The sequence below is a fragment of the Phaenicophaeus curvirostris genome, chromosome 10, assembly GCF_032191515.1.
Source record: "Phaenicophaeus curvirostris isolate KB17595 chromosome 10, BPBGC_Pcur_1.0, whole genome shotgun sequence".
Lineage (NCBI taxonomy): Eukaryota > Metazoa > Chordata > Aves > Cuculiformes > Cuculidae > Phaenicophaeus > Phaenicophaeus curvirostris.
The window spans coordinates 11255198-11282922 of NC_091401.1; the positions used below are offsets into that span (position 1 = coordinate 11255198).

The following is a 27725-nucleotide window of genomic DNA, read 5'->3' on the forward strand; positions in this document are numbered from 1 at the left end:
TGTAAATGAGCTTTGAACCAAACAATCATTGCTCACTACTGGATGTTTCCACATCCTTGCAAGATGCCTGCAGCTCCTTTATCAACTTATCATAACAAAACAATAGTACATTGCCAGGTTATACGATTAGGAAACTGAATGTTAGTTTATTCAAAATCATCACAATACCATTTACATAAATAAAGGCATTAGCAAAGCGACAAGTTTACTGCGTGTTTTTCAGTTTTCTGATTTTTATGATAATAGTCTCCATTTATTTTAAATATTTAGATACAATAGATAGCACTAGATTTTTGATCTAAAAACCTAGGCCAAAGGATAAAGCTAGATCATTATATGAATAACAAATCAAATTAATTCACCAAGGAATCAATATTGAAACAAATCATCGTTTTCTTGAAGTGGTTACAGAGAAGCTTCATTCAAAACTGCTTTGGATGATAGTGGCAGCATTACATGTTCTTTAAATACAGTTGTACACACTAAAGCACATTTTCTGCAGCAGTAAATGTTTTGTTCAGTAGGTGCAACCTTAACTGTAACACTGAGTTGTCCTTCTTACACTATAGGAGTGGATTCTAGACGTCTCTGACCTCTTCCTGTCCTTAATTCAGGGACTAAATTAAGCATCTGCTTAAAACGTGTTCCAGTCCTCTCCTTCACTGAATCTCTCTCAAAAAAAAAAATGACAGAGATAGAAGAAATAACAGGTGCCACTGTCTCCTGGACAAAGCTTAATGTAGATTCAGCACAGCACTGCCACCTCTACCATTGCAGTCATAGCAACTTCATTTGGAGCATCATGAGAATCTCACAGCACTTTGCCAATACAACTAGTTGGATGAAAGATGTCAGAGAATGCATTTAGGGATGTTATCAAACCTGAATATGTCAAAGGATGCTAAAAAGCACTGGTGTTAGGAAAAAGGCAAACAACGATAGGCCTTTCTATCAAAAGCACTGGTTTTGAGTCCTGTCACTCACATTCGTGTGGCAATGCAGTCATACTGGGAATGGCTGAAAAGAAGCAAGATGGGCAACAGACAAAACGAGCCAGTGAGTGTGCTGAGCCAGTATTTCTCCATTGATCTCTTTTTGGAATGGCATAGACTATGACAGAACAGTCAGAGTATTTCTCTGCTTTATCAGATCCAGAGAAGATCAGAGTAGGTCAGCAATGATTTCAAAACATGTATTTGTATTAAAAATACTGCACCCAGGTCAGAGAGGCAGCAAAGTATGTCGCTGCAGCCAACAGTCACCATATTATTTATGCTTCCAGTGAAAACTACATCAAGACCACACAGGATGAGTAATAAAGACATTCAATGAAAGCTGAGATGAAATTAAATGTATTCTGTAGGAATATAGTATTTTATTGTAGTGGGGCTGAAGTTTACACTTTTTGGCTGATTGGTCTTTAATTTCATGGGTGAACTCTACTGGTTCCAGGGGTAAATCCTGGTTAACGTAAGTGAAAGATGACTGGGCAACATGAGGAATTATAAGATGAATTAAAAGCAGTGATGCCCATTAATTACTCTGCCCAGTAAGAATAGCCCAGGTGTCTCCTCTCAAGTGGGTGGTGAATCTGTCACTTTCCTTCTCGGTGGTTCCAATGGCTGTGGAGGCTAATTTTTTTTAAAAAATCCAGATTTTTCATTTAAACTTGATTTTTTTTTTTAGCACCTCTCCTAGCCTGCCACTAGGTCTTTATCTTCTAACTTTAAGAATCACTAAACTAGAACTCCATCAAAACATGGAACAAGATGCTTTGGATAAGATCTATTTTTCTGTGGTGTTGCTTGGTTTTTTTCTTTTCCCCCTTTCTGCTCCTGAGCAGCCTACAAACATGCAGGTCATCACGGTGGTCCTTTCTAAGTGGAAATAAGTTATCAGCTAATTGCCAGTTTTCTGTAATTTGTCTCGAATTCCAAAACTTATTAAAAATTACGAATTAGTGAGCCAGCTCCTTTAAGAGTCTCGATTATGAATTTTCAGGGCTGCTGACACACTGAGATTTCTGAATTCTTCCTGAGCTGTCTCAGTGCAGAGCAATCACTTTACACATCCCAGCTGTGTCTACAAACCACAACTGAGCACATAAAATGATGCCACTCAAACAGTTGATGTTAGTATAGTGCTTAAATCTACAAAGGGCCAATTTCTCTAATGTTCTCTACTACATGCTATTACATCGGATAGAAGTGGGTGTAAAGCACTGTGACTACAGCCAGTGGAAAGTTTTGCTTCAACATTTATATACACTAAAGACTTGTGAAGGGGTAGATAAACTGCAGCGACGGGAAATGCTGCACTTCCTGAAGGACACTATGGTGCTTGCTAAAGCTTCTAGCTCGGACATGGTTATGGTTTTGGAAATTTATCCTACCCTGCTCAAGCAGAGAATCTGACAGCAGAGCTGTATAGCAAAAACTGACCACTGTTGAAAAGACTATATGAGGAAAAATCTTTTTTTCTGCATCTGATGCACTTGTGTTAGGATCCTTCCCCAGACCAGCACAGTCAGTAATTCTATCTAGACATGATGAGGAGATACGTGACCCTGGCGGCATATTCCTCATGTTGCACAACCGTAAATCACCACGTAGCATACAAGGTACTGGAGAATAAAGTCCCCTCACTCCAAAACACTGCTATGAAAACAAAATACCAGTCTCACAATTACAATCTGTATACTAAAAGTTTTTCATGCATTCTAAGCATCAAACATGAATTCATTAAAATTATCAAAGACCAGGAAGAACTTGTTGTTTTTTTAGCAATTGCTGGACCAGTATAACAAAACCAAATTATTAAGCCTTCAATAAGTATAGACAACGTAGAGCAGAAATAGGAGACGATGAGATGAAGGAAAATATGTCAGTTCCCAAACCCTGAAACATTGTGTAGTCACTTGTGAACGGGAAGGCAGCCAGACATTTCTGCCTTGAAAGACTCCTGTTAACAGCCATGGATGCGATCAGAATTCACTGTTTTACCTCCCAGTTGAATACCTCACACCTGACAAGAATTATTGCATTTTGACTTTCTGTTATAAAGAAATACACCTGTAACTTTAACTAATAAAGCATTTGATCAATAAAGTCTAACATGGAGAGCCTGGATCTCAAAGGACACAGTGGAGGACAACTGTTACACTACAGAGAGTGCAGTTGTTGAATAAGCTCCGTTAAGCACTTGTAACGAGAACCTTGCTCAGGGAATAACTACTAAATCAATATCCTCTCTTGGTGACACAAGCCTTATCTTACTGATTATGTGCTGCTTTCAGTGTGAGGTGCAGAAGAGAAGTCCTAAGCATTTACAATCATAGACAAAAACCTTCATAACACTTCAAAGAAGCAGGATTTTGTGTCTAACTAGCACATATACAATTTGTGATCAAACGACGTGTGCATCTATCCAAACTTGATAACAATTTCCTTACTACTATCCTTAATTTTAAACTGTTAAGAGTTCTTTTGGAAGGGATTTGATCTTTTATGTAATATAAAGATACATTTGTAACTGTATTTGCAAGCCAGATATCCTAGATGACTGGTATGGAGAAAGAGAAGAAGCTGCTGAAGATGAGCATGTAAACAATTTCCTATTATGCTATGAGAACATATGTATGAAAACTCTTTTTCACTTCAGAAATTTAAACCATTTTGAAAACTTCCTCTCACTTTTTAAAGCAGAAACCTGTTCAGCAAGAACTTTGTATAATAACAATTTTGTAATGTTAGCCAAATCTCCTCATTATAACCATTCATATTTATCACATTAAAAAAGCAGTAACATAAACCTTAAGTAAAACAGTCTAAAACAGATGGAAACAAAGTTTTCCTAGGACTTTCTGTAACTCTTGCCTATGTTTAAGTGGAATAAATTATTTCCTTGGGGAAAAAAAAAAAACAACCAAACAACCAAACACCTAAACAAAAACTGTAAAGCACTCAGCAGTTCTTTTTTGGTCATACACCTACTGCAAAGCTTATTTTTTTTGCTGTCTGTGAGCCTGTCTGTATGGAAGTTCCAAGAAACTACCGTAACATCGCTGTTCACACTATCCTTATGAACGCACACCATTCTGCCATCTCGCTCACAGTTCCACAGTCAACTTTCATGGTGCCAACCACATTCCTTCCCAAGCAGATACAGTACAATTAATTTTATGGAGCTTCTCCCTTCTCTCCAGCTCACAGACAGTGAAGAACTAGGGAGTGTGAGAACAGTAGCGCTTAGCAATTTTCACTGTGAGTGCACGTTAGTCTCACTCCATTAGGATAAAAGAGGTAAAGTGCTGTAATTCATAAACCCCACCCCCAACATCTTGAACTTTCACAAACTCAACCTATTTGAGCTCTGCAGTGACAACCACTAAGGCCTGCGTTGTAGAAGCTGCCTAAAATTACTCCATATCTATGCACAAAACTCCACATTGCATGGAGTTTTGGAAAACTGTAAGTTGAGGCTCCCAAGAGAATCTCTGTACTGGGGGGGGGGTGGCGGTTAATTGCTTTTGGTCTATAAAGAGAAGACGCACTTATTCTCCCTTTAAACTGAGAGAATAATGGTTTGCTTTCTTCTGCCAAAACACAGAAAATACTGATACTTCTATAACGACTGATACCTTACTCTACCAATAATCTCACTGAGGCAGAAGTCACTGTGATGAGGACTATCAGAAACTGGACCAAACTGTTCACAATACGTTCAGATAGGTAAAATCTCCAAAGGCAGAGTTATAGGCCTTGTCTCTGTGGGTTTCTTCTCCTGACCTTGAATAGGACTCAGGGACAAAACAAATAAATATTCTTCCTTTCCACAAGGAAAAAAAGATTAGGCAATTCAGGCCACAGAATTCTGTTTTGTGTAGCAAACTCTTAAGACTGTTTAATCAGCTTATTCATCCGTGCTATTCCTTCCTAACAGAGGGTCATCTTAAAAGAACAATCTAATAACAAAGAATACACACCATTTAACTAGTGAATTTTTGCTTACTTACCATAATAAAGTTAGCATTACTTGACAGAATTTGTATTTCTTACCAGCTGTTGAGTGTGGGAATGGTATTCACTATAATTATTGTCTCCTCCGGCCTGTATACTTGTATATTCATAAAATTCCTGGTGTGCATCTTCTGTTAAGTGGTGGAAATAGCAATGAAAGCAACAGTAGCTTGTTCAGAGAAGGCTTATTGCACATGCTCTGCTTTCTCCTTTTTTTTTGAAAGGCTCTGTTATTTCACAGATTAAAAGAAGAAAAAAAAATAAAGAAAGGTTATTTTTTCCTACAACTTCCTCCAAAACAATCTGTGGAAAAGTGCAGCATAAAGCCCTGGTTAAAAAGCCTTCATTGAACCAGGCCGAAAAGAAAACCTGTAAATCTGTGAGACTTGTACCCTATAATAAAACTGCTAAGTTAAAAAAAATAAAAAAGACAAACAATGAAAATGGAACTAAAAATATATTAGGTGTGGCAAAATGGAACTTTTTCAGTGTATATACAGGAGACTGGAGCTGTAAACAGTTAAGAAAAAAAGCCTTTTTGTATTTCAGCTTCCTCATAGGCTCCTGTAATCCATGCCAACATACTGAGCCTTCTAGTGTTACTTTGTTAGGTGGTAGGATGAGAATGTGATAGTAAAACATGTGACCGGACATCCCAAACATTAAGTTGCACTTAATAGCAAAGTATTTTGTTTCAAAGACATGTTATGATAAATCAGCTCTAGGTACTGCAGAAGAGATTGCTAAAACAGATCTCAAAATAAAATGCCATTATATCTATATTAAATGGAAAGCAACAAAGACAGAACTGATGTTTACTTGCTACTTTGATCACTTTAATTGTATAAGTCATTCAGCAAAATAATTTGAAATATAGTTTTGTTTAAGTAAATATTTACCTTGTGGATTTGTTAGAAAAAGGTTATACATCAAGTGTTAACAGTTAAGTTTTCACAGGTGCTTACTAAAGTCACCTAAGGAAGTTCATCTTCTTTCAGCTGTATGATGCAGCAAACACAGAGCCACAGAATCACGGAATGGTTTGTATTAGAAGGGATCCCAAAGCCCATCCAGTTCCACCTCCCTGCTATGGACCAGGCTGCTCAAAGCCCCATCCAACCTGGCCTTGAACATCTCCAGGGAGGGGGCAGCCACAGCTTCTGTGAGGAACTTGGGACAGGGCCTTGCTGCCCTCACAGGAAAACATTTATTCATAATAGCTAATCTAACGCTCCCCTCTTTCAGCTGAAAACCATATCCCCTCATCCTATCCCTGCACTCCCCTGACAAAGAGCCTTTCCCCATCTTTCCTGTAGCCCCTTTCACTACTGGAAGGCTTTGGTGAGCTGTTAGCTTGAACCTGCAGTACTTTCATCAATAGCATAAATGTGATAAACTTCACACCTTGCCAGCATTTCACAAATCACATTTCCATTCAGCAAACCTTCCTGTCACGCTAAACTGTGGTAAGCCTGGCGAGGAGCACTCCTCAAAAGCCTCTCGCCAGCTTTCCTGTAGCTCCTTTTATTATTGCAAGGCTGCTCTAAGGTCTCTGTGGAGTCTTCTCCAGGCTGAACAACCCCAACTCTCTCAGTCTGTCCTCGTATGGGAGGTGCTCCAGCCCTCAGATCATCTTTGTGGTCTCCTCCGGACTTGCTGTAACAGATCCGTGTCCTTCCTGTGCTGAGGACTCCATATGCACATTTAATGTTTCATGGTTATCAAACCAAGCCTCCCTGTGGTAGAAGACAGCAGAACTCCATACATTTTGATGAACAAACATTAGGGCATCTCTGCTAATTAGTGCTAACTCTCTTGGCCCAGTAGGAAGAGCTCTGCTCTGCAGGGCTCTGACATGGGCCTGCTCTCTATGGAGATGAGGGCTGAGTTACAACTAATTACAGAGGCAATCAGGATCAGAACAGCCTAGTATAAATCGGGCCCAGTTATCAAAGTAACACCTCCATTGACTTCAGAGCTGGAATCATATTAACCAAATCAAAGAGAGCACTTCACAAAGGACTTGTTTTTCTAACACGCTCAGTGAACTCTTTTGTATATTCAGGTGCACATCTTCCCTTCTCAGCTGCCTTGTGCAACAAAGAACCTGGGCCCTTCCAAAGAGAGGAAAATTCTCACTGTGACACTTTGTCCTTCCGACATTTTCATTCCTATTTAAACAAAGCAATCCAGCCTACACCCCATTCTTACCAGCCTTGGAGATGCTCACGGCTGAGCTGAAACACTGCATTTTTCTCTTCCAGAACCACGTATTAAGATCTATTTGTGACAGCAATATAGATTGCATATAACTAGGAAAAAAAAAACCAACCAAAACCACCACATTGCATGAAGAAGAAAAGACCAGACTGTAAATACTTGCATGTGAATTCTAACATTTGTAAAAAATGAAATTAATTGGGAAATATGAACACTTGCAACTGGTCACAGACAATAAGCATAAGGAAGAAAGGGAATGCAAAAAAAGATGTCCTCAAGCCCATAGTCACTAGGTTTGTGACTATCTCCCCTCCTTTGCCACCAGCACATGATGAAAAAATATGAAGTGTAACGACTGAGGCAAATACAGAATACAGAGCACCTAACTTTATCCTCTGAGCTATGCAATATTGCAATTGTATCACAAGGCAAACTCATAATCAAGTAATCCCGCTCAAGTCAAAAATCATGAACACATGCTGACATGATGCCATCACAAAAATGATGCATGGCACTGAGGAGCAGTATTGATTCGGTACTGATGAACTTGACCTAGGTATTTTTCTTCTTATTGTCATTTGAAACAGCAAGTTTCAGGGTACATTTTTAGACTAGTGTTTAATTTCAAGACATACAAGAAGTACATGGATGGTATCAAAATACAGGACCCACTCAGGAGAATTAATTGGATTGTACATGTGCATCAAGACAGAATCAGCTCCAGGTGCTGTTTAACAAAATGAAATTATGAGAAAGGAAACCTTTTTTTTTTATTGAGAGGAAAAAAAGTAGAAATGAGGAAGGAGAAAGACCTTGTTCCCTGAGGAAACATGTTGTTATTATCTTTCTAAAGTATTTAAATGAACAGTGGAAAAATCCCAAGAATTATAACATCAGTATTTGGAGTGAAGAAATACATCAAGCAAGCTGAAAAGCCTTTGACGTGGGAAGATGCTGCTTCTGCTGAGTGTTCAGAAGATGTGATTAGACCATGTCAGTGGCCAAGAATGCAGATAATAATACTCCCTAGCAGGTGCCAGAAAGTTCAGGCTCCTAAGGGCAGGGAAGTCTGGACTCTGTGAAGGGCTGTGAGGACCAAAACTTGCTGTATAAACAGAAGCGGGCATAAACTAATAATTTTCTTTATTCTCTTTGGGAATAAACTATTAAGAGACATACACTTAAAACTTTTCAATGTTGAAACATTTTTTAACTTATACATACAGCAAAAATGATGCTATACTTTCATATAAAAATAAATTGATATTTGACCATCAAGCATGATTTAAAAAAAAACAAACAATACCTATTTCTTTGCAACGGGCAAGTCCAGTCAAGATGCAATGATTTATTCATCAATCATTTCATGTCAATTAACAGCAGCCACTAGTATTTAATCAGAAGTTCAGATAAAACTGCTTTTTAAAAAGTTATTTCCCCTTTCACTTAGAAAATTTTGTTAGTTTAGATTTTCTCTTGAAGATATCAACATTTTCAAACAAGAGTAGAAATTGTGTCATTTGAATCATCACTTATCTGTGGCAAATCTTGCTTAAACAGATCTCGGACAAGATTTGAGATCCACTGAATTTCAGGGCACCACTGAATCAATACATGGTGTTCAAACTTTGCTTAAACAGCAAGATTTCTGTAGGAGACATTTCTGACCATCCCAAATCCTGTCCTCAAGACCTAAGTGTAAATGAGGATCTAGTAACGACAACACTGTAGAAAACTAGCATATCCGAGCTTCATGACCTACCTGAAGCAGAAAGGCTGCTAATGAACCAAGGTACATGAGACTGCAAGACTGGGAAATACCCTAGGATCCTACTGAGGTTGCTAGGAAGTGTGGAAATGCTTTGCTGGGCCATGTATATGATCTTACTTGTATAGTACATCTCCTTTTCCCTTCCTCTGTAGATAAAGACACAAAATAGGATGACAAGATCAACACAGACAGAATAGAGACTTAGATTAAGTGTGACTGTGTATGTTAGAGATTCCTGGTACACAGCCTGTGCTTGTTAACAGCCATCCAGAAGCCTCCACGATGATATCCACCTCTTTGGAGCAATGAGGGTGATGAATGGAAGGTACCAGCAGGTGAAGAAAAGAATGGAATAAAGAATAGCAAACTAGATAGAAGAGAGAGGCAGGTCTTGAGTTTATCCACGTTCCTCATCTTGCTTCAGAGTAAGGGTCAGATCTAGGCAGAACCTGAAACAACTCTGAAGAAAACATACACTTTGCTTATAAATCTGCTACCCCCGTTCTATGTAAGAATTAAGCGGTATTTTAACTCCATTACAAATAGAACAATTATATCTTTGTTAAATGACTAAACTTGACTGCAAGTTAGAGTGCTGTAAAAGAAAAAACATTTGGTGAGGTGCTTGTGCCATTTCCAGACACAGAATGGGTGACTGAAAGAGCTGAAATACTTTAGAAGAAACATTATTTTAGAAACATTATTTTAGAAGAAACATTATTAATTTGTCTGCTTCAGATAATTACAGCAGAATGTGGCTCTCTTTTACCGACAGCAAAGCAGGAGAACAGATTTTTTTCCTTCTACAGGTGAACTGCAAAATGCTTTGCAGGGGAGGATTTTGATGCACTGTGTTAGAGCTTTACTCACACAATTGATGCTGTTGAAATGTTAGGGGATAAACTGAATTTGAAACGTACTGAAGCTGGCAGATCGCTGCATGTGATGGCAGCAGAAATGCACCGAAACCAGCTGGTTTGTGTTGGGTAACTGCCAGAGATGTCGGGAGCTGGGGGAAGGTCAGGCTGGACATTAGGAAAAGGTTCTTCACCCAGAGGGTGGTGGAACACTGGAGCAGCTCCCCAGGGAAGCAGTCATGGTGCCAAGGCTGACAGTATTCCAGAAGTGTTTGGACATCACGCAGTGTGAATGTTGGGGTGCCCTGAGCAGGGACAGCAGTGTGACTCGATGATCCCTGCGGGTCCTTCCCAACTCAGGACAATCAGTGACCTCCCCTCACAGCTGACGGCTCTGCTCCCGGTCCAAACTCAACAACCCGACAGGGCAGAAAGGAACTTGACAGGAGTCGGGAGAATTTACCGGCGTGTTGCGGGGCAGCCAAACGGAGCGGGGAGGCTGCATCCCCGGCCCCGCACTGGGGACCCGGCCCGGCACCCCGAGAGAGGGGCCACCCCTCCCTGACAGGGCAGCCCGATCAGTTGAAATACCATAAACCACAGAATCACTAGGTTGGAAAAGACCTTTGAGATCATTGAGTCCAACCGTACCTGTCCACTACTAAACCATAACCCTGAGCACCTCATCTGCCCGTCCTTTAAATCCCTCCAGCCAGCAATGAGAACTCACCCACCTCCCTGGCAGCAGATCCAGTGCCTGAGAACCCTTTTGGTGAAGAAATTTTTCCTCATGTCTATTCTGAACCTGCCCTCGAGCAGCTTGAGGCCATTTCATCCAATCGCTTGTCACTTGGGAGAAGAGACCAACACCCACCTCACTACAACCTTACAGGCAGTTGCAGACAGTGATGAGGTCTCCCCTCACTCTCCTTCTCTCCAGGCTGAACAACCCCAGTTCCTCAGCTGCCTCTCCTAAGGCCTGTTCTCCAGCCCCTTCCTAGCTCCGTTCCCCTTCTCTACGCAAACTCCAGCACCTCAGTGCCCTTGCAGTGAGGGGCCCAAAACTGAACCCAGGATTCGAGGTGCAGTGTCACCCATGTCGAGCACAGGGGCACAATCCCTTCCCTGCTCCTGCTGGCCACGCCGTTTCTGATCCCAGCCAGGATGCCGCTGGCCTTCTTGCCCACCTGGGCCACTGCTGCCTCACGTTCAGCCGCTGTCAACCAGCACCCCCAGGTCCTTCTCTGCCCGGCGGCTTTCCCGGAGCGCTGCACGGGGTCGTTGCGACCCAAGTGCGGGACTCGGTATAAATTCCCCCGCTCCTCCTCACCGGTCTCCAGCACCGAATACGGCGCCGTGAGGTAGCGCCGCGCTGCCCCGGGCGCTGTCCCGGAACCCCCCGCCCCAGTCCCCTCAGTCCCCGCGGGGACCCCGGTCCCGCTCACCTCGGCGGCGGCGCGGCGCGGCCAGAGCAGGGCGAGCAGCAGCAGCAGCGGCAGCGGCGGCGCCCGGCGGCCCCGTCCCGCCATCCCCGTCCCGCGGCGCTCAGCCCCGGCCGCTCGGGCTCTGCCCCCCCCGCCCCCCGCGCCCGCCCGCGGCTTTTGGCGTGGGGGCAGCCGCTTCGCACCCGCCTGGGCGCTGCCGGCGCCCCCGGGGTGGGGACTGAGCCCGGGGCGGGGCCGCCCCTCTGTTCTCCCCCCCGCGCCTCCCGCCTCGGGCTCCGTCGCCCCGGGCAGCCAGCGAGGAGCCGCGCGCCCTCCCGCCGGGGAGCCGAGGTGAGCGGGGAAAGCGGGGACGGGGACCCCGGGGAGAGGGACGTGGGGAAAGGGACACCTGGGCAAGGACCTTGTCGGGCAGGAATGCGGGACAGGGAGCCCTGCACTTGGGCCGCAACAGCCCGTGCGGCGCTCCGGGCTGGGGCAAAAGTGTCTGGAAAGCTGCCGGGCAGAGAAGGACCTGGGGGTGCTGGTTGACAGCGGCTGAACGTGAGGCAGCAGTGGCCCAGGTGGGCAAGAAGGCCAGCGGCATCCTGGCTGGGATCAGAAACGGCGTGGCCAGCAGGAGCAGGGAAGGGATTGTGCCCCTGTGCTCGACATGGGTGACACTGCACCTCGAATCCTGGGTTCAGTTTTGGGCCCCTCACTGCAAGGGCACTGAGGTGCTGGAGTTTGCGTAGAGAAGGGGAACGGAGCTAGGAAGGGGCTGGAGAACAGGCCTTAGGAGAGGCAGCTGAGGAACTGGGGTTGTTCAGCCTGGAGAGAAGGAGAGTGAGGGGAGACCTCATCACTGTCTGCAACTGCCTGTAAGGTTGTAGTGAGGTGGGTGTTGGTCTCTTCTCCCAAGTGACAAGGGATAGGATGAGAGGAAATGGCCTCAAGTTGCTCGAGGGCAGGTTCAGAATAGACATGAGGAAAAATTTCTTCACCAAAAGGGTTCTCAGGCACTGGATCTGCTGCCAGGGAGGTGGGTGAGTTCTCATTGCTGGCTGGAGGGATTTAAAGGACGGGCAGATGAGGTGCTCAGGGTTATGGTTTAGTAGTGGACATGTACGGTTGGACTCAATGATCTCAAATGTCTTTTCCAACCTAGCAGTTCTATGATTCTATGATTCTGTGACCTGCCCCGGCAGGGATGTGAGAGCAGGGACCCTCCCGGGCAGGGACGCAGCCTGGCCTGGCCTGCAGCGGGGTCCCCGTGTAGTGGGAGGAGCAGTGGTTCGAGCAGGTCAGCAGTGCTGGGTGGGATCCCTGGTCAGTACTGGGCAGGCAGGTGCTGCCCGCCGCTCTCCAGGCTCCTGTGGGGCAGTTTCCCTGTCAACAGTGCTTTCCACACCCTCAAGCGTTCCCCGAGGGAGGTAGTGGCAGAGACTGAGGAGTCCCAGAAGGGGCAAAGTGCTGCCTGCTGTACAAATCTGTGAGGAGTGCTCCTCGCCAGGCTTACCACAGAGTTTAGCGTGACAGGAAGGTTTGCTGAATGGAAATGTGATTTGTGAAATGCTGGCAAGGTGTGAAGTTTATCACATTTATGCTATTGATGAAAGTACTGCAGGTTCAAGCTAACAGCTCACCAAAGCCTTCCAGTAGCGAAAGGGGCTACAGGAAAGATGGGGAAAGGCTCTTTGTCAGGGGAGTGCAGGGATAGGATGAGAGGGAATGGTTTTCAGCTGAAAGAGGGGAGAGTTAGATTAGCTGTTATGAATAAATGTTTTCCTGTGAGGGTGGTGAGGCACTATCCTAGAGAAGTCGTGGCTGTCCCATCCCTGGAGATGTTCAAGGCCAGGTTGGATGGGGCTTTGAGCACCCTCATCCAGTGGGAGGTGTTCCTCCCCATGCCAGGAAGGTGGAACTGGATGAGCTTTAAGGTCCCTTCTGACCCAAACCATTTGCTGATTCTATGAAATGTAACGCTGTTCTATGACGACACAAACTTGGAAAGTGCATTGGCCAGGCTGGCCACAGTGATCTTGCCTTGTCTGGAATGTTTGTGAATGCTGTAGAGGAAATCCTGCATCACAGTTTCATTAAGTGATATAGGAAAGGCGATAATATACAAGAATATAATATATTTGTACAAATCTGTTTAGGACTACTCATGAGATACAAATCTATAGCCTTTTGTGAGCATAAAGCTAACCACAGAGCTTTGTAAAACAGCTCCTCTTACAAGCATTAGAGCAGAGCTGGATCTCTGTTCTGAAGACTTTACTGTCTACCCTCTATGAAGTCTACTGTGGATGCTAGTTAGTAGAGGCTGGTTGTCCCAAAACTTTGGTACAAGCAGTAAGAACACATCTCTGGAAGAGCAGAGCAGTATGTTCAGTATCAAAGATCCTTGTATATCATCACAGTTGTGTATAGAGCTAAGGTGTATATCATCACCTTAGCTCTAACATCTCAAGCACCAGTGAGAGCAAGCTGGTCTAGAGAGCAAGATATAGAGAGAACAGGGAAAATAATCCCACTTTCAAGCCAGATTAATGGTGACCATGGAGAGGAAATAATAATTTAGGGATAAAGCCACTAGACTGATGGATTTTATTTGTCAGATTCCTAAACCTGTAACAGTGATACATTTTTTTAAGCAGGAATACTTTAATAAGGACACAAGTGGGGTCTACAATTTTTTTTTTGTAAGCCATAACCACCTATAGATAAGCATTAAAATCCACCTCTGAAATTAAACTTTAGAACTGGTGTCAGACAGAAGGTAGCAGAAAATCATTTACTAAAAGTGAATACAAAAGGTGCAGGGTTCGCTGAGACAATAAGGTCAGAGCAAGTGAGGCTGCAGCAGAAGAGAATGGTCAGAGAAGATGCAAATTTAGATGCAGAACAAACAGAGTGGCTCTCCCTGAGTAAAGCAGGTAGTACTCACAAAGTAAGTGCTTGAATACTAGGCTAAGGAAATATTGGATAAAACAGAAGAAAGCAGGCAAACCACTGTCAGGAGAAAGAAATGAATACGTGTAGAATACCTAGTGAATGAAATACTGCTGTAATGGAAAGGTATCGAGTCAGTTTTCAAATGGTAAAGAACCCCCTCCCCCCAAAAAAACCCAAACCAAAACATCAGCAAGCTCCAAGGATCATGGGATAATGCTAATGAGAGAGATGCAATGGAAAGGCAGAGCATTTAAAATACAGTCCTCTTGGAGCCCAGCCTTGTCCCAGTACCACCTATTTAGAGCGCTGGAGCACCTCTGCTGTCAGGACAGGCTGGGAGAGTTGGGGTTGTTCAGCCTGGAGAAGGCTCTGCAGAGACCTTAGAGCAGCCTCTCAGTACCAAAAGGGGCTACAGGAAAGCTAGGGAGGGGCTTTTTACCAGGATATGGAATGCTAGGAGGAGGGGGGATGGCTTGAAATTGGAAGGGGGAAGATTTAGATTAGACATTAGGAAGAAATTCTTCACTATGAAGTCCATGAGAAACGGGAACAGGTTGCTTGGAGAAGTCATATATAAAGAATATTTTTGTGGGAAACCTTACAGCTGTATGGATTTAGTAGAAAGTGCAAAGTTTCACAGAACACTAAAGGAAAAATAGGGCTTAAGGGAAAGGATGAAAAGAGTAGGGAATAAATCCATCTTGAATGAGACAGAAGTCCTATGGAAAAAACAAGATGTTGGTTTCTTGGGATATAATGAGAATATAGTTAGGGCTGCTCTAATTTTTTATGTATCAGTAACTGCAGCTGTGTGCCTGCTTCAAACTATGTCTCATGTCCCTAAGAATGAAATTGTCTTCCTTCCTTGTCTAAACATTTAGGTTATATTACAGCACCAGCTTCTCCCCTCTGGCTTTTGAGAATTTTATGAGCCAAGGTTTGGCAATACTGGTATGAAACCTACTCCTTCAGTGGGATCAAGTGTGTTATCCTAGGGGTATTTTATCTTCTCTTGAATATTCAAACTACAGGAAACTTTTTCAGAAAACTGTGGGTTTTAGATAGCCATTGTGAAATAGCAAGCAGAATGGTTTAAGTCTTCCACTCCTGCATTAGGATTTCAAAGTGTGTCAGTGGGTCGGATAAAAATGGATTTTAATTTGAAAATAAAAGTTTCCCTGCTAGTACAAGGCAAACATAGCAAATTTAATTATTTTCTTCATTTTCAGAAGCTGTTTGAATAATTGAATAATGAGATGGATAGTGGGCAACAGGAACAAATTCCTGTTGCAAAGTCTAACACTCTATGGCTGGTTTGTATTTTCCATTTGAGCCAATCTGTTCCCATAGTATTTTATGACTTCACAGTCTTGCTTATATTATTTATACAATTAATGTAAAAAAATCAGTGAGCTAGGAATGTTATTGCAATATTATTTTATTATTAGCAGTGTAGTTATTTTTTCTTTTCTTTCTTATTTTTTACAGTTGGGGAACTGGGGCACAGAAAGAAACTGAGAATTTGGCAGATGAATGGAGTACAGTACACGTAAGGTGTGATCTTGCAGCGTGAATTGGCTGCCCTTAGGCTATTTATTCATTAGTCAGTGCATGGAAGCTTACAGTCTCTTCTTCGTACTGTGGGATAAGGATATACTGTGCACACACAGGAGTCAGTATTATCTATAGATTAGTTAAAGATGTTTCACTAAGTTATAGTAAGCAAGACAGTAGTGACTGAAGAACTGTACACTGATTTGTTTTACAAAGAAAAGATAGCTGCTTGATGAACAGCTGCTAGGGAGCAGTTTGCTGCAGGTTCACATCCTTGCTCTCTTTTTAGTAAGTGATTGTCTTTGCTTACTCAGGAAACTTCTCCAAAGGAAGTGAACTCCTGTCAGTTCACTCCAGTCAGTGCTCAGTATCCTCAAAGTTAACCTCTTCATACCGGGAGTACTACAGCACTGAAAAATAAAAGCCTGTGATAGTCCGTGCTATCCTAGGAAAAGCCCAGCAGCCTCTGAAGCCCTCAGTTTGAAATAACCACTGTGAATCATTTGCCAGATGTGCCTTATTCCAAAGGTTTATAGCTGTTTTCTTATTTGGCGTGTGTAGAAATTTGCACAGGACCTGGCCATTTCTCTGGATTTGTGAAGCCTGAGGTTACAAAAACGTTGGTGCAGCATGTTTGCACATAGAACTGCATAGATGCTGTTGCACCTAAGTCAGAGGTCACAGATACACCGTGTAGTTAATTTATGCATGCAAAATTTGACTGTCTGGGACTGCAGAGGCATCTGGTCAGTCCTGCGCTTAGGGTTTCCATCTTCCTAAATCCTGGCAAGAGCTGTGGAAAAAATGGTCTAAAGATAAAGAATCTAGGTAACATTTCCAAAGATTGTCATCTGTCCATGCACATGGGTAGAACTCTGGAGCTGAAAATGCACATGATTTATTCTGCATTCAGAGTTCTTGTTAGCTCAGATGTACACACACGCGTTGGTCCAGCCCTGTTTGTGGAAGACACAGTCTGGAAAGTATAGCCATATTGTCTTGATGTTTTTAAGTTCATGAGGTCTTTCCCATAGACGGGTCATGGGTTTTTTTAATGTCTTTAGCTACAATGGTGGGCATGATAGCTTCTTAAGAAATAATGATGCAAGATGCAAATTGTTCATTATTTTAAATACTGAGCGAAGACTCTCTTTTCTAGGCTGAGATCTTGTACCCTTTTAATGTTGATCTGTGATTTCATCCATAGTCCCTTTAAAATAGTTGGATTGCGGATGAAATAAAATGCATCCTGAATATGAAAAATACAATGTAGAGCCAACAGAAAATTGTGCAGTATGACGTGTAATCAGGTGAGACATATTCTGGTTACCCAGTAATTATTCATGTTTTGCCCATCAGATATGTATTTTCATATAAACAGATTCAGAGGGGAAAACAACAGTATGGAACAGCATTTATAGACCATCCATGAACAGAAGGAAAGAGAAGACCTGCTGGTTAAAGAAAAAAGTGCTGCATATACAGATCCTCAATCGGCGTGAATGGCATTAACAAAGGATTCGTTTGAACGGATTAAGTGGCTTATCACAGCTGCCTGGTGAGTTTTACAGATCACTAATTTTTGTAACTAGTATCACTGAGATATATTCTTAGTTATCAATTTAACAGTAATAAGAAATCATCAATAAAATAATTTCTAGCCTATTGCAAATTGTATAAGCCTACACAATAATTTAATGGTTTTTTTTTTTTAAATTTTGATTGCTGGTCTATAAGTTTATACCATTTAAATTTCAGGTACCATGCTATTCAAATAGGAAACAGGAACTATAATTCCTCCCAAGTAGTAGGACAAGAGGAAATGGCCTCAAGTTGCTCCAAGGCAGGTTCAGATTAGACATCAGGAAAAATTTCTTCACCAAAAGGGTTCTCAGGCACTGGAATGGCTGCCCAGGGAGGTATTGGAGTCCCCATCCCTGGAGGGATTTGAAAGATGGGTAGATGAGGTGCTCAGGGATCTGGTTTAGTAATGGGCAGGTACAGTTGGACTTGATTATCTCAAAGGTCTTTTCCAACCAAATGATTCTATGAGACTGTCTTCAGAGGCAAGTTATTCCTACGTTCTAGTGATGAACATCTTTTGAGAAGAAAAAGCAATGACCAGCTCAAACCTGAATGCCTGTCCCAGAATAATTTTGCAGATAAGGGATAATTATTAAAATGCATGAAAAAAAACTTTTAGAGATTATGATGGAAATACCTGCCAGCATCTGAGGCAGGAGTTCTTTCTGCAGCAAAATGATCCTTAGAAGAAGATTAGGATCACTATAGCCAGGATTTTTCAGAGTGGTGTGTGGGATCAATTATTCCATCTCTGTAATAACTTCCAGGAAATGTCAATGCAATTTTCCTTCTTGCTTGAAATCTTCATAAAATGTCATGCACCAGGCTCTCTAGGAATGTGAAATTATGCTTTTCTAGCTGGGAACACCTTGCTTGAACTTGACACCTTTGCTACTAGGCAGTCTTCCATTATGCTGATATGCCTGGATCTCTTTCCAGTGTCTTTTTCACACTTACTTCGTTTGTGCAAATCCAGGCTGCTTTTTACTCAGGTGTTTCCCAACGCAGCACCCTTCTATCCCAGCCATCTGTCCAAGGTGGCTGCTTGTGCCTTTTGTTTGCATTATTAGAGAATGACTTGCCTCTACCAACCTTGTACTGCTCTGAGTACATAGGAAACATCTGTGTGGCTGCAGGAGGTAGAGATTTTGAAACAACAGAGAACAACCCAGCAAATGCCTCCTGTATATGACTGGAAAACAGGGGAGACTGCAGTGCTGTGCATGAAGAACAGCATGATCTAATTTCCATGTTGGTTGTGCAAGTCCTTCATGAGAACTTGGCAATTTCTTAAATGAAAAATAACTCACACCTGGCCAATGTTGATATGGAAAAAAATATTTACAGAGGCTATCTGCGAGTTCAGAAGGATAGAAACAAAAATGGCCTTGGATCAGTAACAATCACAGCACAAACCAGAGCTGTTGTCTGCTAACTCGTTGAACTGTTCCTTCAAAGTTAAATTCTTTCTATGCAAGCTTATTAAAGGATGAACTACTGGGATGCACAAAACTTCTCCACTATTTCCTGCTGTAGCTGGTCATCTGCACTCTCACATTGCTTCATCAGTCCTTTGTTTCTCACTTAGCAGGACAGAGTATGAGATTTTGTCTTCAGTTACCACTAATTATTTGAAAAATATTTTGTTTTTTCTATAAACTTTGTATTTGAAAAAAGTAGCAGGGAACATAGGTTGAAAAAGTCTATGGAGTAAATGTACATAAATGGCTAAAATATGTTAAATGCATCAGTATTGAATCTATCAGTATTTATCAGTGCATATACAGGTTACATAATTTGCAGTCTGAATCTACGAATAATTAATAATCAGGGAGAACAGTTGTGGGTTTGCTGGCTCAGTTCTCAGTGCTCCAAATAGCTGACCACGTGAATAACAAAAAATAGAGGTTGATCTCAATAGGACTTTGGGAAATGTACTAAATGCAGGGTCAAAGTGATTTGACTATAGCCTGTAGAATAAGATGCAGTATGGCCATGTCTAATTTATCATTTCATTATATGAGTGAGCACCTTAGTTCTCATTAATAAAGGTGTCAGTATTAATGATGATTAATAAAAATGCTTATTTCCGGTATTGCTACAGAAATTCTGGGCTACCTTTTAGTTTTACTTTATCGTTTTTGGCATGTGGAAACAATAAAATGACTATAAAAGACGTTATTTCAACTTTACAATCCACCACTAGCGATGGTTGGCATGGAGCTGGGCTTCCCCAGCAGCTGCCTGGGAATCATTCGGCTGTTTTGTATGCTGCTTTGCTCCCTGCCTTCTTTCATTCACTCTCTCTGAGCAAAAGAAACCAGCACCAGCTCCCTCACTTTGTGGCAGGTGCCTGTCACCTCCATCTCAGCTCAATCTTCACCTCATAGTGGCCATGGAGGTGCAGGAATCTGTCTAGAATGGTTTCTCTCTGGCCGTTCCTAATTGTGGGATTGAAAATAGGTTACAATGGGAAAGTAACAAAGACTTTTATATAGTCTTACTCATGCCTGTCTGTTTGTACCTAGCCTTACAAAGTCAAAAAGACAAATGTATATAGCTTGTGCTGACCATTTCTAGATGTTGCATACTCTTTTACTAAAGTCAACCTGAAGAGGACTTAGAATCAAAGGATCATAGAATGGTTTGGATTGGAAGGGACTGTTAAAGGCTATCTAGTCCAACATTGTCTGGAGTGAGCAGGGACCCCATCCCTCTGATCATTTTTGTGCCTGTCCTCTGGACCTGCTCCAACAAGTCCATTTCTTTCCTGTACTGAGCCTTAATAGTCTGTACACACTTCTCAGTTAATGGAGACTGCAGTTTTGTGAAGGCTGGATGTTGAAGTTTAGTTTTAATTTAGTTTTCTCCTTCTTTTAAATCAGGTGGATACTGGTTGTCTTTTCAGCACAAGAAACTGATGGGGTAAGTGACATTGATATTTACTTTAGACAGTTGATAGATAGGATGGTAGAGTTCAAGCAAGTAAGACTATACACACCAAAACGATCTGTGGGAAAGCTGTGATATTTCTTTATGTATTTTTTTGCGGTGCTCTCTTTCCTTTCTGTTTCTGTTGCACAGCTTAATTATTTTGTGATTTTTTCCCTTTGGATTCTTTTAGATTCTAACTTTGGCACCTTTAGATTCTTTTGGAAAGCTGCATGTAAAAACACCTCTGTCATGCATTGAGTCTGTCTCACGAAGTCCCTTCAATGGGTCTATGTTGTAGCATATACCAAAGCTTTCAGCCTTTCTCTGTATGTTAACCTGGATCTTAAACTGGCCTCCCTGTACATTCCCCTCTCTCTGAAGCCAAAATTTCACATAGGATATAGTCTCAATATCTACTTTATTACTCCATTTTAACCTTATTTGCAGTGCTTCACAGAAACATCTTTCAAGCCCATGCTCTTAATTTCTTTCAAATATTTAAAAGCTTTTCGTTGTTTTTCCCCCCTAAAGTAATTCATTTTCAGTTGAACTGTTGAAAATGGAAGTATTTTTTAAATAAGCATTCAATTAGAACAAAGGGTAACAGCTTGTGTGTTGTTAGAAACTTGCATTCCGTTGACCTTCCAGTAGAGCCAAGTTTTAATAACTAGGTGAGAGACTAGTGTGGAGTAGATTAGTAACTTCATGGGAAATGTGTGTGAAAGAGCAGCAGTCTGCAAGAGACCATCATACCCGCTTGTTCTGAGGTCTGGGAGTACCAGATAGTCTAAAAATATTGTAGATAGAAAGAACAGAACTCTTCCTCCTTATCTAATATTTGTCAGTCTTTTCTCCTTGAAAATTTGAAGTATGGACCTATTGTGTTCTGTTGGTTATTAAAACCAGTAGCCAAACAATGTTGACCTTGATAAAAACTAAATCCACACTGAGCAAATGTTTTAAAGTTATAACTGTTTAATTGTTTACCTAAATTATTCTTCAATTTTTAAGTCCTTGTCATCCTTTTTGAAACCACTTCGACAGTTTATTCAATTTTGCTGAAAAAATACCCAGTGGCCCCTCCACCCATCTAAGCAAGTTTATAAATGTACATGGTGGGTATAATTGGTATATGTTTAATACTACACTCTGGGAAATAGAAAGGGATTATAAAATTATATTCACTTACCACACAGCAGATCTACTTAATCTGCATTTTGTCATGGTCTAGTTTCCTCAAATATGCTTTTTTTCCTCATTGCAAGTTGATGAAACAAAGTAGTCACTTCTTTCCTATTAAGACAATGATATAAAGTTTTAATACAGTAAACAAGTAAATTAATGCAATGCATAATTACACCACTTGTTTGTTTCATTTGATAGACAAGGATTAAATACAAGGCTTTTTTTGCTGAGCAGGTGTGTTGCTCTTCAGCCTGTTTTGCCTTTTATCAATCGTAGTTAAACAATCTCCTACCTTAATGTCATAGGTTACAAATGTCACATTATTACAAAATAAATTCTGACTCCGTGAAAATATTTCTAGATGCAGCCTAGTTCCTTAGTTGTATTTAGCTGTAATATTTAGCAGTACTTAACATAACTTGCAGGTAATGTCTTTCACCTTCTACAGCAACAGTAATAAGCTTCTGCTTACTGCTTCTACTTTGCTTCTACTTTGCCAGCATGTTTATACTGGTGAGAGGTGCAAGAAGGTTAGGAGGATTTTCAGTATAAGTATTGATGTGTGTATTCTATTAAACAAGCATTGGAAAAGGTTCATATGTGTTAAGCTGAAGATCTACACAATGTACTGATTTTTGCTGCTATGCCAAGTTTCTTCATCTGCAGTAAGTTGCCATGAGTATATGCAAGCGTAGCCAAATTCTTTTGCCTTAAAAACCATCTAATTGGACAATATGCCTAGTTGAAAATATTTGTTGAATCAGTTGTTGTCTGTTGCATATTAATAAATCCATAAAATTTTCATTTTTAGGGAGGATATGCATATATTGACCCATGTGGGGGACAAGATTGCTCAGTTTGTCGGTGCTTTCCAGAAAAAGGGTCAAGAGTAAGTGATTAGAACTAATGATAATTACTGCTGAAATACTGTTCATTTTATGCACATTGATATTTTGCAAAATCAATATGGTTGACATAAATCAATAAATCAGTATTCAATAAATCAACATGCAGGCAGAAACAAGTCTGAATTTAGCAAACTAATGTAGTTCTCTCACTGATATAAAGTACAGCTGTCATTGAAGGAAGTTAAGGTTGTACACAGCTCTGCTTATAAAGGAGGGTAGTAATAATTGTGGTGCCTTTTTTGTGTTAAGAATACCTTGAGATCAATCTAGTAGTTAGAGAAAGATCATTCTTAATACATATTAAGTTTAGAAATCTGTGCTCCTTTTCTACTAGGAGGTCAGTTAAAAGAAAACATCTATGCCATTTACTAGTTTTGTGAGAACTTGGGTGTCTCTTATCTAGGTTGGGTGATTCTGGGAAAGGTTGCAGACTTTATTTTACTAGTTTAGTGCACTAAGTATGAAAAAATTTGAATTGTCTTTGCCTTATAAATAATTGTAAAACACTGAATGAAGCCAAAGTATTTTCATGTTATACATTAAAATCAGTAACTATGCATGTTGCTATTTGCTAATTGAAATATGGTCCAGTGATGACTAATTTGTTCTCTCAGCTGTTCTTTCTCAAAGTACATATCGTTATAGTGATAGAAAACAATTTAAACGTTGATGAGGGAAGGACTTACTTAGATGCATATCCTGATTCATGAACAACTGAAAAACTGTCAGTTGGTGATGGAAATCATTTTCTTTCAAAGTACTAATGTTTGGGGTTAGAAAGCTTGAACATGGTGGATCAGCTTTCAGAAGAGCTGCATGCCTCATTTGTTTGTGTACAACCTGAGTCGCCACAAATGCAAGGCTGCCTTTTCCTTCCTGTGCTTCTGCAGCTGGCTGCATGCTTTGCTGTGTCATGATCACTGCCCTGGTGTCCTTGGATCCTATCCTAATCCTCCAGGATTATGCCTATATTATGTCCCCCGTGCTGTAGGATTTTCATAATAGAGGCCTAGGACACATCTATCTCTGTAACACTGTGTTAACAAAAGGGCATCCCAGGGAAAGTATTTTGGCTACCAGCATTGCAGTGTCTCTCAGTGCTACTGAACAAACTGTTTTGGATACCAGCAACCTGGCCTGAAGTGCCATTTCAAAACAACTGACTTTGAAACTAGTGGAGATTTCCTTGATTCTGGTTCTCTCTCAGTAGCCTGGAAGTTCTGAATTACTCACCCATAATCAGTCGATGATAAATGCTCAATGCCATTGTTATGGCTCTTTCCTAAGCCTTCCTCCCCACCACAGGTAAACTGGACTATGATTTATGCATTTGCAACTAAGAACTTCCAAGGACTTGGACCTAAGTGCCAAATAGCAGGGTATTAAACATTTCAAAATTACTCCAATGTCATTATGCAAGCATAACTCTGAGAATTGTACCATTATCTGAAACAGCTTTGAAATGCATCCTGTACACCCTGATGGATGTAATATGAACTTATATTTCATGCAATTATTTCTATAAGTCAATATGCAAGAAACAGAAGTACTTATGAGACCCTACATGAAATATGGCTTAACTAAACACCACTTTAGATAGGTCATTGCAAAGTTTTTCTGTACTCATGTACAGCGATGAATTGTTTTCTACAGGATTACTTAATCTTTTTTTTCATCCTACAACCCTGCTGATTTCTAAGCCGTGCTGTGTTCTGCCTTTATACTCTGACACACTAACTTTGCTTTTCTGGCTTTTGTGGAGACTATCCATTACAAAATAAAAGATTTGTTTGTCTCATTGTTAGCTTCTTAGATTACAAAACATCTGCTTTATCTACTTTTCTGTCTGAGTCCTGCTCCCAGGCTGGTTCCTCAGAGTTTTGAGTCTCCCTCAATCCCGTTTTTAAAATGCAAGAAATAGATGCTCATTGAAAGCCTGTGGCATTGTACAGTATGCAAGCCTAAAATTTCAGAAAGGTACAGTTTATTAAATAAACCTTCTCTGTAAAGAAGTTGAGATAAAAGAAACAATATAAATTTGGTTGCCAGGCACAATGTTTTTTCCTTTTTCACCTTTTAACTCAGGCTGGCTGTCGAATGCTGAAAACACAAAATTATTCTAGAAAATTCATGTACTTGCTGGCAAAAGGCAATGGAGCAATAATCTCATCCAGACCAGCTGGACAGCTAATCTTATAGCAGCCCTCAAAGTCTTTCTCCAATTCTGTTAATCCAACTGCAGTATCAGGGGCTTTTGCAGAAGTTGATGAGTATTTGATGACACCGTTGCTATTTTGCAGGTTCTAGAATGTTATGTTCCTTTTTAGATTTTCAGTTGGAAGCATTGCCCACTGGAAAATTAGCTAGTAAAGTGAACAAAAAGGTTATTGTTGTGTTTGGAGAAGACTTAAAGTCAATCCATAACAAAAGTTTAGACTAAAATTAAGGTAGAACAGAAGTTTTAGACCTGATACAAATCAGCTTTACTTATTTGTAATCACCTGTGACAAGTGAAGCAGTTCACATTTTGTAAAACTAAGAACACTATAAGCTGTGTATGACATAACCGTAGCGCTTATCCTTGATATGTCTCCCCTAAAGTAGTAAAAACTAGGGTAATAGGAGAAGAGACACCTAAAATTCAACTCCTAAATACATTTAGGTTTATGAGTTAAGTATAACAGAATGGCTGTCAGGAGTGTGGTATGCTCTGAAGTTTCCATAGGAAAACAAGACCTCAAATCTTGCCCTACTGTCTTGGGCATAAGGACCTTTGTTTCTATCCATTTTTCTGAATGCAGTTTAAGCAGGATTATTTAAAGCTGTGGTTACCAGGACAGTGTAAGAAAACTGTGCAGCTGACTGTGAACGCAAAGAGAATTAAGACCTTGCCTTCAAGTTGCCTCTTTTAAATAACAATGTAGCAACCCTTCTTCATTGGAAGTAGACAAAGTAATTGAAGTTTTAGCTGGAGAAAATGTGACTGTGGGGGTAAGAAATAGAAGCTGCTGCAGCCATACTTGAATGTATTGAAATTGGGCTTCTTGGAAGAAAAGTAGAAACAAATAATTTTTATATGAACCCAGTCTACTTATGCATTAGGTGCTATCTTGGGTTTTAGAAGAACTTGTGTACCTGTAGTTTTTATTTTTCTCAACATTAGATAAACAGATTTGCACTACTATTTGTTAGACCGTTGAACTATATTGTTAAGTCTTTGCAGACAGTGAGTGCTACTATACATATCTATTCTACTATTCTTAAATGAATAAGTAAGGGGAGAAAGTCGTAATAAAAGTATATTCACCAGTAAGCTTTCTAGATGATTCTTGCTGCCAAACTGCAACAACTCAGATTTCCCCCTGCCTCTTTTCCAGTCAAGACTATGGTCTTCCAGGAGGCAGTAGCAGTCAATGTTTTTAAGTAGATGCCAACAGCAATTTCACTGGTTTAGACTTTTTCCCCTTTTTCTCTTTGGTCTCCCTTAAAGTCTGTAATTTTAATTTTCTCCTGATATGTCTAACAGACAGTGGAACCTTTCCTTTATTTCCTTCTCTTTCTCTAACTTGGGAAGTTGTTTCCTTGATAACTCCTGCAGTGTTGTATAGAGGCTCTCAAAAACGCTCCCTGCTCTAACAGAATATAGATAGTTAAAAAAGTGTTTGCAGTTAGCATTGACCAATTGTAAGCCTGTCCTGTGCCGACCCCAGAGTTTGATCCCATTCAATTCCTTTCGCTTTGTTTATAGAGTTAAGTAGATTTAGAAAGCAAGCGTCTATTCATGACCCAACCTGATCTAGCTTCTATGAGATCATGTGAAATGCCTGGAGCAGAGTGAATAATAAATATAACTCAGCAAGACTGATGCTCATTCTTTTGCAGATGAAGCAAGTGGCCCATTTCATACTAGTGCAGGAGAAAACCTAGCAAAAAGAAATCTAAGAGGGAGTTCTCACATTTTCTGGCATATGAGGTTTAAGGTGTAAGCATTCACGAGAGGTATTAAGTCAGTTTGTTGTCATGGGTAGGTTTGAAAGTCAGTAATGGATGCTTCAGGGCAGTGGGTTAAGAATAGTGAAATTTAACTCTATAGTAGGTCTGTCTTCTTGCATCACTTCTGTGGTAACATCTCCGTAATTGATCCTGTGGGTTGTGGCATCTCCCTAGTAGAGCCTGTGGGTTAACTGAGTCCAGTTTACAGTACAGCATAAATGTATTTAAGATTCCCTAGCAAGGAAACTGCAAATTCTGTCTGTTTTGGGGAGTAATCACACTTTTTTTTTTGTATGTCAGTATGCAGCAGCAGTCTGTCATTCACGTGGAATATCCAGCACTTGTATTTGGATTGTCTAGCTACACACTTGGGAAATGAATATGTAAAATCCTTCTATTTTATCTCAAATACATGCGCTTAGCTGAATCCATTGTCAGAGATGTATGCACACAGCATTTAAGGAAGCCCTGATCTTTCCCACTGTTTGCCTTGTACTTGTTGATCATTTTCCCCAGTGCATTAGCTATGACACAGCTTTAAAATACAAGATTTCTGAGACAAAATTCTTCTTCTGTAGTATTTCCATTGCATTTCACTTACATTTGCTGAGAACCACAGAAACACAGACCTAGAAAACTGAGATCCCTACATCTCTGTCTGAATCAGACCACACCTTTTTTTATAACTGGGCAGAGTAGGAGGCAGTTCTCCAGAATTTAAGGTTTGAATGGGTAGAGAATGGAGCCTGCTTACCAGAATGTGCAATAGGAACAGAATCACTCCATTCTCCTTAATGTAAGGTCTCTTTGAGGCTGGTCTTCATATACGATATCCAGCTACTACTACACCTGTAAATTAGCATTTTACATATTAGACATGGTTCCATATTTTTCAAAAGTTTTGATCTTGTTAAATTATTCCTCCTTTTGTTCTTTAGCTGCTTTCCTTAATACTTTTGGTTCCCCTGTCCTAAACTAAACCCCTATACTAAAAATAGTGTTTTTCTTATTTGCTGCAGATTGAGAAGCTATTCCACATTGAACAAGACAAAACTCTACAAAATCATTCTTTTTCATAGATTTGAATCAACCAAAAATTGCCAGTCAGTGGATTGTTTCAGTAAAATGAATGACAGCAAAATTTAGTTTTATTTATTAGTGAATCTGATGTTAAATATATGTAGTCTAAAATGCTGTAGTGCAGCACCCTGCTTTCAGCCACTAAGAGTGTTTCTTAGAGCAGTGTCAAATGATCTTTTGATCAGTGACTGTTTAACACAATAGTGACACCCACTGGCTTACTGGATGCTTTTCCTTTT

General features: G+C 40.8%; 2 protein-coding genes and 1 long non-coding RNA gene across 3 annotated transcripts in view; 1 reads left to right on the forward strand and 2 right to left on the reverse strand.

Moving 5' to 3' along the window:
• COL4A3 (collagen type IV alpha 3 chain) overlaps nt 1–11395 on the reverse strand; it is a 65353-nt gene extending 53958 nt beyond the window's left edge. Inside the window, exon 1 of the mRNA XM_069864957.1 lies at nt 11312–11395. Coding sequence (XP_069721058.1) covers nt 11312–11395 — 84 coding nt within the window. The remainder of the gene's footprint in view (nt 1–11311) is intronic.
• Nucleotides 11396–15714: 4319 nt separating this feature from the next.
• On the reverse strand, nt 15715–27236 carry LOC138724575 (uncharacterized). Its single transcript, XR_011338077.1, has 3 exons — nt 27161–27236; nt 21510–21613; nt 15715–17012 (listed from the first exon to the last, which is right to left on the reverse strand). It is a non-coding gene; the product is annotated as an uncharacterized lncRNA (long non-coding RNA).
• The window catches only part of COL4A4 (collagen type IV alpha 4 chain), a 63659-nt gene continuing 53117 nt past the window's right edge, over nt 17184–27725 (forward strand). The window contains exons 1-3 of the mRNA XM_069864643.1: nt 17184–17360; nt 20272–20311; nt 22317–22394. Coding sequence (XP_069720744.1) covers nt 17305–17360; nt 20272–20311; nt 22317–22394 — 174 coding nt within the window. The 5' untranslated portion in view covers nt 17184–17304. The remainder of the gene's footprint in view (nt 17361–20271; nt 20312–22316; nt 22395–27725) is intronic.